Below are 16,900 nucleotides of genomic sequence, written 5' to 3'. Positions count from 1 at the left end.
CCACGACAGCTGAATGAACAGCTCTCTCCCCACCATGTCCTACCCTGATGTGAAATGGCACCGTGATGCTCAGGGCACCACTGTTACCTCACATCTGACCAGCAAAGACCATCAGGATCATCCGGCTGGTTTTGAAGGAAAAGAGGTAAAATCCCACTCAGGTAGCTACATTTGGCTTTCTGAAACGGCCCTTTCCTTGTAATCAAACACCACTGCATTCAGGTTCACCTATTACTTGGTGCGCAGTATTCATGCACTAAGTAGGTAGAGAATTTCCAACTGGAGAAAGGGGATGTACAGCAGCTCTCAAAATGGTTAAACGGCTGCTGTAGTGATGTCAGCTGAAAGCACAAGTACAAGACATGTTTATGTATGTGCTCGTCTATAAAGTCCGTAACAGACTTAGCCAAGGCGAGAAATGGAGTACAGCAGCCTTGTGGAAATGGCAAAGCATCTTCTCAGTCTTAAGTTAAAACGAGATTTTTCCGACAAACTCTGCTCCTATTTAGACCTCTAAATGCACTGGCCGGCTTCCCAGATGTACCCGTCAACTCCCATCCACCTCCAAAGAAATGCTGGGTTTCATTTGGTTTCTAAAGCATATTCCTTGCTCCTAACATCAAGCCTAGTATCTGGCTCAGGCAACTTCAGGGAGCTTAGGTTGTGGGTTTTTTTACAACCTTCCCCCTTCAAAAGGACCATTCTCCAGCTTTCCCACTTCTGCCCTTCTGTTCCCCTGTCCTGTGCATCTGCGATGCGAGGAATGCCTGGACAGCAGTCTGGGTCTGACGTAGAGAACTTAGAGAAGATGTAAAACACAGTCTGGAAAATCTCAAATAACTTTTTTCCTTTATTCGCCATGCTTATTAACGTTCGTTCTGCAGCTAAGGAATGGATGGGGTTGGGTTTTTTTTAAGTTCAAAAGCAAAACTTATCTTGGCCATTGCCCGTTAAAGCATCTAGACAGCAAAAGAAATTCAAGCAATTTCTACTTTAAGTGCTCAGGAAAATGGGAAACTTTTGCTTGCCTTCAGGGAATTTCTTTAATGAAAGCAAGCTTATAAAAAGCCTGGGAGAATATTCTCCTGAAAATGCAGTTTCTCCCGTTCTTCTGCCTTATCTCCATGCTCTCCCTTTTCCTACCAAGTCCTTGTCTTGGTAGCAATGGGTGTTATGCCCAAAATGGTGGAAGAGCACTGCAAGAACATAAGACAGCTTCTTGCTTGTGTTATAAAAAGCATGACTGACAGAGGAAGTAATTGCAAATTCAGTAGTGGATTTTTCAGAACTATTGCAACACATCTTACCCACATCTGCACACTAACAAAACCTTATGAACTTTCTACAGAGTATTTTCCCTATAAGGCTCCAGTATGACAAATTCTAGGTAGGTCAAGCTTGGGGCATCAACTAATTAAACTCAAGAAATATTATGCAAAAAAATGAAGTGAAAGAAAGAATCTGTATGGCTTTTATCCTTTACAGCTTCAAGTAAAATGTGGGTTCAGATAGAAGGAGTATCTACTTTTCTCATTTTCAGCCCAAATGATGAGAAAAGCAGCGCAATGAGAAAGAATAAAGTAACTGGTTTTATTCAATAGCAAAGCATAGCATTCCACACTGATGTTCCCTTTAAAAGCGCTTATAATAGGAAAGGATTGTTATCATCACCATAAACACATGTATGCATGAGTAAACATATGCCCTCTCTGTAGTTCGGCACTGCATTTTCTTCTGTTCTTCCATTTGATTCACTTGCCTTTAGGAGGGAATGATTAATGGGCACTCCAAAAATAAAGAGCATTGCACAGCTCATCTGTCTACTAGAGGCCAGCCTCTTCTGTAAGTCACCTACCTAACTGCACCAATGAGCGGACTCTAGAAGGGATGCTTCCACCACAACCTGGCTAAAGCCTGACAACTGCGAGCTAAGAAGTCAAAAATAGAGGCATGAAAATGTACCTACGAATGCAAAAGAATTGTGAAAGCACATTCAAACCCTATTTCTGTCTTTTTTCCTGTTTTCTACAAATCAAACACACACAGCAAGAAAATTAAATTACCCATACAGCTCTCAGTTACACTTACATTCACTTAACAGATGCCATATTTAGTAGATTGATTAGACTCATTATGACAGTGGTTTCATTAGCTTAATGACTCATTCAGTTTACACTTGTTTTCCCTTTCTTTACCATACAATGTTCATATGTACCATACTTCAGCACAGTCCAACGCACCACGGAAACTCAGATTTCCTTTTGTTGGACAGCACACTAAGCAAATGAACTCAACTGCCCTTAAATTTGGGGCACTAATGTCGAGATAACGTGTCTGCCTGTTCTCATTCTTATTCCTTGTGAAACAATTGTTCGTAGGGGCCATCTTTATATTCTGTCCGCGCAAATCTGGGGATTGCAGACAGCTAGCCTCGCATTTGCCCTCCCTGTTTCAGTGGATGGCTCTAGTGATGCCTCCAGGCATCCAAGCTGCTCAACATCTATCCAAGCATATTTTGAGAGCAGATCTGTTATTTTCCTCCTCAGGTCAAAGAAAGGCATAGTCACAGTGATTCTCCACAACGCAGTAGTTGAAAATTGAGACTCTACCTCTGGAAGGGAAATGCTTGCTGCTGAATTAGGGCACCTCTGTTCACTTTCATTGCAGAGGAAAAAGGGAGGTGACTCAGGTAGGAGCCTGTACCGTGCAGGCTGCGACCCATAAGCCAGTCAACAGCAATGTGAAAGGGAAAGGTTTCCAAAAACTCCTAAAGGCTGTCCCAAGATTCATTTTCTCAAACTCATTTCCTTTGCCCACGTCTCAGCATGATCAAGTGGTGGCAGCACTTGTCACCTGCTTCAGCAGTAAGATGGGTGCTGCAGGTGCCTCTCGGCCCCACCAGGGTTGGACCCATGGCTCTGAAACATACCCTGTTCATCTGGCTAGCAGTGGAACAGAGGAGAAAATGGGTGGGAGGCACTCTAACCAGCAAAGCTGTGACCTGGGCTGAATGCTGAAGGCTGGCTGCATACACGGATTGAGCATATGGGACTGAGTCCTTCAGGGCACGGACACAAAGAGGTGGCCTGGTTGGTGAACACCAAATCATTTTTGGGTGGAGGACAGCGGTTCAGATGTTCAGACAAAAGTCATCATGCCTCTAGGCATACGCTACATCTGGTATCTCGCAACTGAGTAAACTGTATGGGGGGAAGTTAGGATCTTCACTTAGGGACTATGCCAGTTTTGGCTGGGACAGAGTTAATTATCTTCATAGTAGCTAATATGGGGCTGTGTTTTGGATTTGTGCTGGAAACAGTGTTGATAACACAGGGATGTTTTCGTTCCTGCTGAGCAGTACTTACACAGAGCCAAGGCCTTTGCTGCTCCTCACACCACCCCACCAGCGAGGAGGCTGGGGGTCCACAAGGAATTGGGAGGGGACACAGCCGGGACAGCTGACCCCAACTGACCAAAGGGATATTCTGTACCATATGACATCCTGCTCCATACATAACTGGGGAAGCTAGCCAGGAGGCAGGATCATGGCTCAGGAATTAGCTGAGCATTGGCTTTGGGTGGTGAGAAATTGTGCTGTGCATCACCTGTTTTGTATATTCTTTATTATTATTATTACTACTACTACTGTTGTTGTTATTGTTGTTCCTTTTCTGTCCTATTAAACTGTCTTTATCTCAACCCATGAGTTTTACTTTTTCTTTTCCTTTTCGATTCTCTCGCCCATCCCACTGTTGGGGGTTGGGAGTGGGCGAACGGCTGTGTGGTTGTTTTAGCTGCCAGCTGGGTTAAAGCATGATAGGAACTTTCCTCTTAGCAAGTTAGGACAAAAATTTTGGGGCACCATCAAATTTGAAGCACCAAAATCAGGCTTTAAGTTGCTGTCTTTGCCTCAGTGTTGCTTAGGATCTTGGACTGCAAGCTAGTAACTCATACAGTGAATGCTCTGCAGATACTAGATTGTGTATGAGACACAGCTGGAGGTTTTATATGATCAAATATAGACTCTGGCGAATTGCCAGAGTCTCCATTTACAGGCACTGGAGAGGAACTCAGGTCTCCTGGGCACAAAGTCATCCTACTGCCGAATCAAAAAGAAGTTAGATCAATCAATGTGTAAAAAGTGCCCTTATTTCTCTCCATTGACTCTAATGAGAGCCCAGGCTGGCTGGCTCATGTGTTGAAAGTCAAGCAAGATTATTTCTAACCAAAGGAGACCACAAGTATCTGTCTGTCTTTTTCCCTAGATGGATGTTTGACTGGCCATCTCTGTTTGCATTTAGTCATGCATTCAGCATTGCAAGATATTCAAGATCAACAACCAACAAAGCAATATCATTTAACTCTGACCTTTCTCACCACAGTTTGCATATTTACCTCATCCACAGAACCTCACGTATGTATCACAAACAGGCATAGCCTCTACTGAAAAAGCAGCTTGGCTTTTACCAACAGACAAGGAGAAGATCACCACTACCTGTCACTCATATCCATTCCAAGGTCTGGAGCCAATAAATCACATGATCTGCATCCTGGACCACCCTGCAAATAATGCATCATATACCAGCTTCTAATTTAAGGTATTGGTTTTGACCGTTTTAAGCAACACATACTCAATGTGTCAATGTAGTCAACACAATGGCCAATGCTAACAACTTTTAGGATGGAATCACAAAAGCAATCCCAGAAAATGCCGTGGGATGCTGTCACACAAGGAATGAAACTGGAACGCCAAGAGTCATTTACATTTTAATGTATATACACCCTGACAGGCTTTCTCCACTCTTTTACACAGTACCTGTTTGGATATGTGACATTAGGTGGAGCTCTCCCAGGGTAATTCTCATTAAGCCATCGATTTGCAAGCGCTTGCTGGATATTTGGTCTCTTTGCAGGATCTGGCTCTAGTAGAGATCGTAGAAAGTTTATGGCCGCTGTGAAGAAATCAAGAAAAACAACAGCTATGTCATATGCTTTACGACTTAACACAGTAGTTCAGTTACTACAGGCGTGTAGCCTGACAAAGAGTATACTAAAAAGAAACGTTTTCCTTATGGTATGCTCTAATGTCCTTGAGGAAAAGGAAAACTTGATAAGGGATTAGTAAGTAAAATAAACAATGATTTATAGTCACAGTGATTTATAGAGTCATAAAGGAGAGGAGAAAAGGCGCCTTTTGTTTCAGAACTTGTTTGAAGTTTCCAAGCAGGTTAGCCAAAACTTGATTTTTGAATGAGGACAAGAGACTGGAGTCAGGTCAGAGGTAAATCACTCAATCTGTGTGTAAAGTAGAAGAAGATGGACTGGGGGTGAGTGGAGGCACGGGATGCAGAGCTTGGAAGGAAGACATGGAGAACTGGGCTCCCTTTCACATTATAAGGACAAATTCTCTCCTGACTTCCACCCAAGCTACAATCAGTTGCAGGAGGTTTTAGCCAAATTAAAAGAATACGGTAAAATTAATGGGCTTCGTTCTGCTTTCAGATACTGAACCTTCAACTTTCAGTGGCATTCAACCATTCGTCGGGAGTTTCTTGCAAAAACCCTCAGAAGTACTTTTCTGATATTTTGAAGTCATGTGCTTCTTATATAGTTAGGACCAATGAAATTAAGTGATTTGCATAAAGACTCACAAGAAGTGCATATCTGAGCTGAAAATAAACTCTGTTTTCACTAGGTCTGGTCTTTATTCCTCTAATTATCAAGGCTAGATTCAGTTTTTCGGCTACAAGGTAGTAAAGCGTTAACTATGTTCTCTACAATTCCCCGCACAAAAGATAAAGAAACTTAATTCTGGGAAAAACAAGATTGGAAAGATTTTTAGAGGAGATATAGTCAAGTGAGATGATGCCAAATGAATCCCGAATGAAGTCAATGGCAAGCCAGAAGCAGAAGTGATGGCTGCGGCACAGTGTTCTCCAGGTCAGATAGACAGGACCATGGGGGGTTTTTTCCCACCTTCTCCCATAGCAGAACTGAGGTTCCCCTCCTATGCTCTCCAGAGCATGTCGTGTCTACTCATCTCCTTACTAGCGCAGGTGCCCTGGGCAGTGGCAGCACAGGACCACTGTAGCACGGGACGGTGTCCTCTGGGATGTGTCTCTGGGTAAGGCGCAGTACAGCCTTGCCAACACAGCTACTTCAGCTCAGTGCAGGCAAACCAAACCCCTTGAAGGCCTGTGTTATAAAGCTGATCAAACTGGATGTGCTAACACCCCAGTGCTAGAAAACTGAAATTACGAGCCAGTCCTCCCATTTGGCTTTAAAGGCGTTTGGTCCCACCGCCACAGCATGCTCACTTGGCACCATGCCATCCCCTATTCTAAAGCGTCTTCTCCACCAGTAATACAGCGAAACCCTCATGGATCCCCATTCCCGCATCCAACTTGGGAACAATATGCCTGCCCGTGAGGCCATGAAGTCCTCATCTGAAAAGGGCAGAACTGTTTACCTAGGCACAGTGCTGGTGCCCTTCACAGATTCTCCTCTATGAGACTGCTGCCCTCCTTTGCATTTGCTTGGCCATCCCCTCAAGCATTTTTATTTCCCCGAGCTCACCCACATCACCTCCCACCCGCAGTACGGGACGGGACGGCTGGGCTGACGCAGCAGGGCAGGGTGGCAGACGAGGGAGGGAGGGAGGGAGGGAGGGAGGGTTGCTCCTCAAATAAATCAGGGTTAGACCTGATGGGTGCTGACTCCTAACAGCTTGGGTAACCTCCATGTTCAACATCTTGCAAAAGTCAAGTATCAGCTGGAGAGGGCCCTGAGAGGCTATCTGTTTCAATGCAAGCCTACCGTCAAGAAGTTTATATGTGGAAAAGGGAGAGTTACAATTATGTGTTTACCAGTTCAGCAAGGCATTGGCCAGGGTTTTTCTAAGCTCTGTTTTCACAAATTGCTGATTTCAGATACTTTAAATCTTTCCCAACGTTTTTGGTTTTTTTCCCACGACAGCAATATTGAGGCAACAGCAGGAAAAGCCCACATCCAAGTTCATAAACCTGCTGGAAGCTGATGCTATGACTGCTCTCTGCATGCCCTGAGTACCCCCCCATCACGCTTCTTGGGCACAGACCCCCACCGTTATGGGAAACAACAAACTCCTTGTTCTTCCATTTGATCTCCTCTCTCTCCAGTACTTCCCCTGTCTCAGAAACCACATGCATCCCACGGGTTCAGAGCAAAGTAAATAACCCTTTCTCAAACCAACACCCGCCCCCCACCATCACCACCACCACCATCCTCAGTCCTCAAATCAGCTAACATCTCCTTTAAAAATCCTTTTCTTTTTTTTTTTTTTCCCTTGAGCAAAAGGCAAGCTAATTAAATAAGGCTTGTGAAGCACCACAGAGATCAACGGATTGAGACCGGGAGAAACTAATTCTGGAGAGAAGATTCTCCCCCAGGGGGGTCCCCGGCTGGCCAGACCCAGGCGACACGGAGGAGATAAGTAACAGTGCCACGGCCGATTTGAGTTGTCAGATGGTACGGGGAAGAGAGAAGCCTTTTCGAATTAGCGCCGTGGCTGTGGGACACCAAAATTAAGCCCCCAGGAAGCAAACACGGAGCTGCCCAATTGGTTTTGGGATGCACTGCGCCTGAAGCCAGTTCTCCTGCTGCACCAAGTAGTCTGGTGAACAAAGGGCGCTGTGAACCACCCTGCCAGGACCTCATTATGTGAGGCCCTGTTTATGATGAGCTCAAGGACAGTGCTGATCTGATTAGCTGGTGACCTACACTCGGTGGAATTTTGTTCCCATGCTGTAATTTTGGGGCAAACTTTGCTCTTTTGACAAATGAGAGACCGGCGTCATGAGAAACTATATTTCTCTCTCAACTTCCTTGAACGTACTGAGCTCAGTGATGACCAGAAATGGAGAGTGCTTCAGTGGGCACTACAAGACCTCTGCTGTCTTCGTGTTCCTTGTCATGAAGGAAACCAACTTAGTGTCTCACTCACGCTGTGAGGGTGTGCCTGGTTAAAGTGAGGTGTACAGGTGTTGCTTAGAAAACCAGCTGGAGAAAATGCAATGAGGTCATTTCACAAACCACGAGCAAGGTCCACATAATAAAATCCTTCCTCCAAAGTACAGACATGGATAGACAATGGCTCTTCTTCTCATCTCTTCTTCATTTCTCTGCTCCAGAAGGAAGACCACGGAAGTGGTAAATTGAGGATAAGAAAGGAATGTGTGCAAGGTGAATACCAACTTCCTGAACAACTGAACTCTGCTCACCTAAAATCAATAATCAGATAGCTGTGTTGTTTAAGAAGCTTAATGAAAAATGGTTTCCTAAATGGGAAAATTAAACACTAACTCCACATTTTCCCTGTTGCTGCACAGTTGCTTTGGGTGCTCACAGTCACCCAACAATTTAACTAATACAAATAAAATATAACCTTGCTTAGTGATAAGATTGGCTACTTTTACAATGGGACTGTGTGTTCAGTAGCTGAGAAATTAAATATTGGAAGACAATGTACTGAACAAGCAAAACAGACTCCTACAAAAAATCTCTATATGTGAATTTACAGAAAAAGAAAACCCGATTAAAAAATAAGATCCATAAACCTAAGAAGTGAATGAACACAACAATTGGCAAAGCAGAGGAGCAGAATTTCTACCTACTGACCCAAAGCCTAACCGTGGCAAGAACAAATGTAATCTTAAATCACAGTTTGCCATGGCAGTGAACGTGCAAGGCCGCTAACTTAGATCAGGAACTGAAGCGTACCTTTGTTCACAGTGAGTAAAGGTTAACACATTTAAATCTATTCCATTCATTTGCCATCATCTCTGAAAGTTCAAGCTGCTATCACTCTCACGGGATAAACAAAATATCATTTTCCCTGGAGACCGTCGTGTCAGTGAGCTACAAATGCTACAGAGACTCATTTGCGAGAAAATTTGATCTCAGTTATAAAATGGTAGGATGAATGAAACAGTAAAATGAAAACTGTCAAAAATAATGTTATCTTTTTTGCTACCCAAGGTCTGGTCTTCTACAGGCCTTTCCTGGGTGATTCAGCCTTTAACACAGGAGTTGTCCCAGTGAAGTCAGTGAAATCTCCCACTTAAAGACGACTGAAAGAAAACAATGATTGGGGAACCAGCCCATTGGTTCAAAGACACTACACAGCCATCATATAACTGCTCTTTATTGGTAAAGGCCTCACTCAGGGAGGTAAGTTTGGTAAATTTTTTGCCAAACTTGGAAAATGTTTACTATGACATGCAAGTCCCTGAATTTGAGAGTAACTTTGCAATTCATGTAGGATTTGGCATCTAGATCGGTACAGCATGAAGCAGTCAGTATAATCTTTCTTTTAATTTACACGGTGGGACTTTAGAGCATGTGCTAGAACATTAAAATAGCCATTTTATGCAACTGAATCCTAACGGGAAGTCTCCAGAATAGAAATACCAAACATTCTAATTGCATCAAATAGATGGCAAGACTTGCAGCATCCCAGCTCACTTGTAAACCTACCACTTTACAACATGCCAGCAATATGAACTGCTGGCAGCAAAAGTGTACTTCATACAGATGCTGAGTGAACAAGGAACAATATACTCCACTTGATCCACAGATAAGCTGTGTGAGAAAACCCTTAACTACCTACCTCTTCCGTATGCAGGTAAATCGGTACTTGGAGAATTCATCTTGTGACACAACCTCCAAAGGCTTTCTCTTATCCCCCATGACAGTGGTTGCCATCCTTAGTGTACTGAGTAAAAATGTACGCTCTGTTACCCTTTTTCTATTTGCAATCTTTTAATTTTATTGAATGTCCCTTGTAATAAGGAGAACAGAAGCTCTCCATCAGCAACAAATTTAGCGTACAAAAATAAAACCCAACTACAAAATGGAGTTTGTTCCAAATGCTGACAACAGTCTTGCTATAAGCTGAAAAATAATTCTGTTGCCTAGTGACATGGCTTTGAAGCAGGAATTAATATTTCTAATACTAATACATCAACAATTTTGCATTTTGTGAATACACAAAGGTTATCACAGGCCATTGTCCCAAAATAACTTTCTGTGTGCATGTCATTATTCCATAATAAATGTGAGGTCATTTGAGGTAGCTTATAACTCAACCTTAGTCATGCTAATGCCCAGGAATTTGTTATTCCAAAATAATGTGTTCATGCATCTATACCCTACGCTAAAATCTTCTGAACATGCAAAATTGACCAACTACTCTACAAAAGCAATTTCACAGATTTTCAGATTTGTTCCTCTCTCATATTCAGCAAAACTTGGCACTTCTCCAGCTTAAATACAGAAGTCAAAGCAAAAGGAGTTATACTACAGCAACTCCCGCAGATCTTCTGGAGGCTAAAATGAAAAAAAAAAGGAGTATTTTTCCCAATTAGCGTGCCATGTCGGCAGCGTGACTCACAATCCAGAATTCAACGCAATGGTTCTGACCGACTGGATCTGAAGAGGTCCCAGCACACTCCCTTGATTACCTGCAGAGAGCTGGGTGGGAAAAGGGTTCATTTCTTTGTCCACCATTTTCTGGTATAAAGCTCTCAAGCTGAATGGCTCCACGGTAAAAGGTAACGTTCCAGTCAACATTGCGTACATGTTCACCCCACTAAAAGAAAACATAGAGAAAAACAAACCAAAATGATTAGGAACAAGGAAAAACTTAAGCTTAGGTTTTAGTGACTGTACTTCATCTTTAATGTCTGACAGCTATAAACCAAACTCTTTCTTCCATTGCACACGATGATTTGGGTAAGTATTCCCAGAGGTTTGCTCATGGAGGGTCCCACAATGTGCACGGCATAAGCTGGGAGCCACAGAACCGAGTCCAGCTCTTAGGCAACTCCTTGGCTAAATGCCACACCACAATTAAGCCTCTCCTCAGGCTGCATAAACATGCCGCTTTTGGAGGCCTTGTCCTGGTGCTGCCCTTGGCTATGGAATGGCTGTCCGCACCAACGGGGACATCGCTGGTCCTGGTTCAGTGCCCAAAGGTCACCTCCACGGCCTCTGGTGCAGCTCAAAGGTTAGGTGTGAACAATTACATTTTTTCAGAGCAGAAAACTTACTGCTTGTTTATGCCCAGCAAAGTCAGCGATGAAAAGTGGGTTGGGCACTCTTTTTCTCTTTTTCCTCTTAAAAGGGCTTTAATTTCAGTGGAATTCTTCCCTTTTGGGAATTTGTTTCCCCAGACTGCTGAATACATGTATGTGAACAGAAAGAAACTAAACTGGTGTGCTATCACGAACTGTGACCACAGGCATAATTTGTTCAGCTATGAGGAAGTGTAAGAGTTAACTGTATTTTTTTTTTTTTTTAATTAAGAAAAAGAGCAGGACATTATTACTGGAGAAATTTAAATGGTTTACAATCCAAGGACTGTGCTCTGTTTGCCTGCTGTCCTGGTTTCAGCTGAGAGGGTTGATTTTCTTCATAGTAGCTAGTGTGGGGATACGTTTTGGATTTGTGCTGGAGACAGCATTGATAATATAGAGATGTTTTTGTTCTATGGACCTATTGTTGAGCAGTGTTTACACGGGGCCAAGGCCTTTTCTGCGTCTTGCACTGCCCTGCCAGCGGGATGGCTGGGGGTGGACGAGAAGTTGGGAGGAGACACAGACAGGACAGGTGACCCAAACTGACCAAAGGGATATTCCATACTATATGACGTCATGCTCAGTTTATAAGGAGCTTGGGGGAAGAGAAGGGGGGGGGGCGGCGGTGTTCGGAGCAATGGCGTTTGTCTTCCCAAGTAACTGTTACGCGTGACGGAGCCCTGCTTTCCTGGAGATGGCTGAACACCTGCCTGCCCATGGGAAGTGGTGAATGAATTCCTTGCTTTGCTTTGCTTGTGCGTGTGGCTTTTGCTTTCCCTATTAAACTGTCTTTATCTCAACCCACGAGTTTTCTCACTTTAACTCTTCCAATTCTCTCCCCATCCTAATGGGGGGGAGTGAACGAGCGGCTGCGTGGTGCTCAGCTGCCAGCTGGGGTAAAACCACGACACCTGCGTTCCTCAGGCCTTGTACTCTCTCCCTTGATGTGTACAACTAGCCCACGGCTGGAGTGAGAAATTCAGTAGCCATACAATGATTTAGCTGTGGGTCCCCTCAGAGGACAAACTGCAAATTAAGTTTCAGCAGGGGAAGTTCTACAGAGCCTTGAAGTGCAACAGGGGACCCACTGAGTCAAGCTGAGAGATGAATTTGACCCAGGTCCTAATCTAATAAATAAATTCTGGCCAGTCTTTCTTAACAGTAGTAGTGCTTATACAGTACTTCACATTTTCCAAGCATTCCAAATACTTCAACTTGGGAATTACCATAATTCTGTTATTTCACTGAAATTTATACAAATGTTATTATCCCCACTTGGTGAGAGAAAATCTACTGATACTAAAGCAAAAGCTAAAACTCAACTGATTTCAGCTAATTCCTCTCCAGGAGTGACAAGGATAACCAACACCATGTCCATGGCCAACAGGAGGGTAGTGGGAGTTGCACAGTCTACAACAGTACTGCAGACAAATTCATTGACTCCAAAACATCATTGTAGCTTCTTCCACTTCTGGCACCAGGGACTTCTGTCTGTTCTTTTGTCTGAACACTAGTACGCTCACAAAGGCTCACAATTTTTCTGGCCGTTTTTATTTCCCCTTTAATGACTGTGCTTTCTATGTGATGACTTGACTCGATATCATATTTCCGGTCAGACTTGACTGTGGACAGTGCACAGAACCCACGTGAATGCTTGAGGATCCTTCAGGGAAAACAAAATAAAAGCTGTTTGCCCTCTTGTGCCAGAGCTGTGTCTTCTACTATGTTTGAGCACCACTGATCAACAGCTGTGCTTTACTACAATCTCTCTACACTGTATGTTCTAGCAATCCATATACAGGTACCTAAAAGATCTATTTCAGAACAAAATATCTGTGCAATTTAGTTCAGAGTCTCATGCTAATTAAACATATTTTCTTGCTCAGAGTAGCCAAATAAATGAATGTTTCTCATTTGAGCAATGGGTAACGATGACAGTAATAACAATTATAAACTAGAGAAGTAACTCACATGGACCAAACGTCTATTTTGGGCCCGTATTTTTTCCTTGCCAGAAGTTCAGGGGCTGCATATGCTGGGCTCCCACACTGGGTGCTGAATGGATCAGAATAACCCAGGATGCCTGCACAGTTGCTCAATCCAAAGTCTGTGAAAGGCACAGAGATAGAGTTATGAAAGAGACAGATACAGTAAAACCATGCTAGAACACAAGGAAAAAAAAAGCACATTTTTTTCTCAAAGCTAAGCAATGAACTGCCTAAGAAAAAAATCATCCACATGGAAAAAATTTATATAATTTGTTTCTCTGAGGTGCTAAATAACCAGAGATTTCCACAAACAATAAAGTCTTAGAACATGCACAATTATCAATTTCATACACAAAGCAACTACATTTCACTGGGAACTGGATGGCAACAACTGGAGTTGAGCTTGTCCCAGGCACTACGTGACGTGCATGGGGCAGAAAGCCACCTCAGGTGGTCATGGATTCCATACTGCTGCATTATGTTATGTAGAGGCCAAGTTTGAGTGGGACTTCTTTAACATTTTCCTCTAAATTGTGTAAATGAGCCATCAGATGTAAGGGGCGGGGGGGGGAGGGTACTTTCTGGGACTACTGTGGTGATGCACAAATGCACCGGGTTGCAGAGTCAGCATTTCAGCTCTGAAATAACACAGGGAGATCTTGGAGCAAGAAGGGGAATGTGTTGATTTGGCACCCCCTCCCCAACTTCTGCCTCGAATTATTGTGTTGCTGGCCCCTGGGTGTATCTGACACTCTTTCACTGGCAATACTACCACGGGATTGGCAAAGGTTGGCACCATGAGCTGACTGGAGACAAGAGGCAGCCTCTCCGCACTGAAGGAGGCTGCAGTTTCCCAAGGGCTCACCATCAACGCCAAAGGGTTGGTATGGCTGCAGATTGAGCTGGGTTTAGGGAAAGATCTTAAAAGTTAAACCACTAAGCAAGGAAAGAAAGGCAGAGTCGCACCAGTGGCAGAAGTGGCTGGGGGCAACATGCAGCTAGGCGAGCACAAGCCCACCCTGTCTAGTGGTAGCCCACACTTGGCTTGGGAGAAAGCGATTATGAAACCACAGCTGACATAGAAAGTGAGGAGAGGTTGCAAAGGGTCTTGAGAGTGAAGTCAAACAACTTGACGTGGTAAAGGGAAGAAGCAAGATAAGCTTGCAAGGAGGAAGATGACATGGGGAAAGCTGACAGGCAGGGAGAACGGCCTTTGCTGCAGGGCAACATATCCAGGAGTAGCGGATCTAGGGAGGTCACAATCAAAGATGTTCCCATTTATTAATAACCTGCTATTGATGACAGCTGCAACAACAGAAATAGTGCTGTTAAGAACACTGATATCTGTTTTGTTCCTCTTTTTTTGATCCAGTCTTCTTAAAAATTCCCAGAATGCATGTGTTTTTAAAATGAAAATTGTCTTATACATAAATGGGGCAGCCAAGAGAAGCAGACCACTGAATCGTCTTCCTATAGACTTGTGTCTTGCATCCACGTGTCTTGTAAAACACCATAGTTCTGGGTGTGCTACCCACCTGTCTGGGTGGGCTAAAAGCCCATCTTGCAATCCAAATATAGCAGGCAACTGTTGAGCCCACTCTCTCTCTACAGAGTCATTAATTTGGGTCTCTCTCCCTTATCTACCCACTTATTTGCACAAGACTTGAAGCAATGGCCTGCCCTTTAGCTTTTACCCCATGTTAAATTTGGCTGAAATCAGACAGGAGTTCCTCAAGGTATTAGAACTGCCCTGACACGGTGGTCACATAAGCCTTTTACCCTTACAAAACCAGGCGAAAAAATAATAATGCTTCAAAAAATGCAATTATAAAGATGACTATGTGAGCTGGAGTGCCCAAATGACTGCACAGGGCTTTCCACTCGACTGGCTGCATCTCCGAGAGCAAGACAAGTACGAGAGAGACAAGAATCACCATATTTAAACAACCAAAGAGGCTCAAAGGGGTTTTGCTGGAGAACATTGTCAAAACGGTAGGAAGGATCAAGACAACTTCCTTGCCTCTGATGGAAAACAATTGTCTCTGGACACTGCTTAATCATCTCTGCTTGATATGTATTAACCCTGGGGCTTATACAAATACTTTTGAGGATCCACTTACTTAATTAACATATTTATTAGCTATGGGTTATATCAACTGTAAAATACTTTTTTAAACTCCTAGAAATAATACCCCCACACAGTATTATTCATGGTCTTTACCCTACTGTGTCATACCACCTCAAAATTAATTGACTGTAATATAAGGCTTTACAATCAAAGTATGTAAGGGCTATATTCTGCGGTGGTGTAAATCAGCATCCTTTTATCATTATTAATGCAGGTATACTCTAGCAGAGGTTTTAATTATCTTATTTGCTTAAACTATAAACATCTTATTCACTTTTTCAGCTCATTCATTTAATCTAGGCTGGTATACTCTTTTTTTTTTTTTTTCCCTAGTGCCTGTTGAAATGCAGAATGTGCACAAACACATGCAGATTGAGGACAGGGATTTTATGGCAAAAGAAACAGGAATATTGTTATTAACACTGTGGCAGCACATCGAGATCAGAGTGTGATTTTTATTAAGGATGTGCTGCTGATTTGATAAGAATGGTATTACCACCAGCATTGATAATTTTCACTGCCATTCCTGCTTCTTGGGTTTCCTTTCAATAAACCGAGCTAATTACAGAATTCAGATCAAAGGCCACACTTGGATTTCCAAAGTAAATATTATGACATGGCAATTCCACCACCCCCACTGCTCATACTATCAAAGTATTGCATTACACTACTACTCTTTAACGCCTCCAGGAAATCAACATTAAGCTATGGATATATAGCCATCTCTGAACCTGTGACAGTTGGAAGATGGAAAGATTATTAAGTAACGGAAGCCTTAGCACCAAGCAGGAGCTCGTGGACAAGTCTGACCAGCAGACCACCACAGACCTCAGCAGAGCTGGCAGGGTCCTTTTGGTGCCATAGGTCCTTGAGCAGGATGCCAAGAACCTCGCGTGGCCCGTGAGTGGCTTTTCACAGCATCTTTATCAGACACCTACCACCACAGGCTGGTAGACGAAGAGAAGTGAATTATTTCCAGCATTTCCAATCCTGATGTTCTTAGATTTGAGACTTAACAGGCAGCTAAGAATAAGTCCACTTAGCGAAGAGAATTTCTCTAATAATACTATCTAAGAACATATTATAAGCCACCTTATCACATAGCTAAAAAGAGTAACAGAAGCAAGGTGTCATTAAGCAGCTGGGTGAAGGGACTCAAGGGATTCAGTTCTCACTGAAATGCACGAACAAGTAGGGAGTTTCAATGTAATGTCACCTTTTTTTTTTTTTTGCCTTTATGGTGGGGTTTGGTTGGTTTTTTTCATTTCACAGTTATCACTAGAGCAACATTTTTTATTAGATACTAGTGTGTTTGCTGCTGCGCAAGACATGGAGACCAAGCTCCCACCTCAATGTTAACACCACAGTTAATGTGATCTGGTTTTATAGGTCAAAGTTTCTTCTCCCAAGCATGAAAAGCAACACATAATTTCTCAAACCATGCTCTTTAATCCTCGAGAACCTTCCTGTGATGACACAACCGATCCATCACGTTCCTACAAAGACAGACTACCTAAAATATTGCACTAAGTGCTGAATGAGCTGAGTGAAGGAATAGGAAGGGAGGAAGAAGAGGAGTAAATTGTTTGGTCTATAGATTATCTGGTCTATCCACCAGTCACAGACAGGTGCTGAAAAACTTCCCTTGTCCTGGGAAGGCCTGGTGGCAA

At 43.2% G+C, this 16,900-nt stretch overlaps 1 protein-coding gene across 2 annotated transcripts in view; it reads right to left on the bottom strand.

Annotated features, from left to right (window-relative positions):
- Positions 1 to 16,900, bottom strand: part of HUNK (hormonally up-regulated Neu-associated kinase) — a 61,714-nt gene that overhangs the window by 11,164 nt on the left and 33,650 nt on the right. For both annotated transcript variants that reach the window (XM_075770910.1, XM_075770921.1), the window contains exons 4-6: positions 13,086 to 13,221; positions 10,500 to 10,627; positions 4,817 to 4,952 (exon numbers count right to left, since the gene is read on the bottom strand). In XM_075770910.1, coding sequence (XP_075627025.1) covers positions 4,817 to 4,952; positions 10,500 to 10,627; positions 13,086 to 13,221 — 400 coding nt within the window. The remainder of the gene's footprint in view (positions 1 to 4,816; positions 4,953 to 10,499; positions 10,628 to 13,085; positions 13,222 to 16,900) is intronic.

Source organism: Balearica regulorum, chromosome 1 (assembly GCF_011004875.1).
Source record: "Balearica regulorum gibbericeps isolate bBalReg1 chromosome 1, bBalReg1.pri, whole genome shotgun sequence".
Taxonomy (NCBI): Eukaryota; Metazoa; Chordata; class Aves; order Gruiformes; family Gruidae; genus Balearica; species Balearica regulorum.
This window is presented reverse-complemented; position numbering and strand designations above follow the sequence as displayed.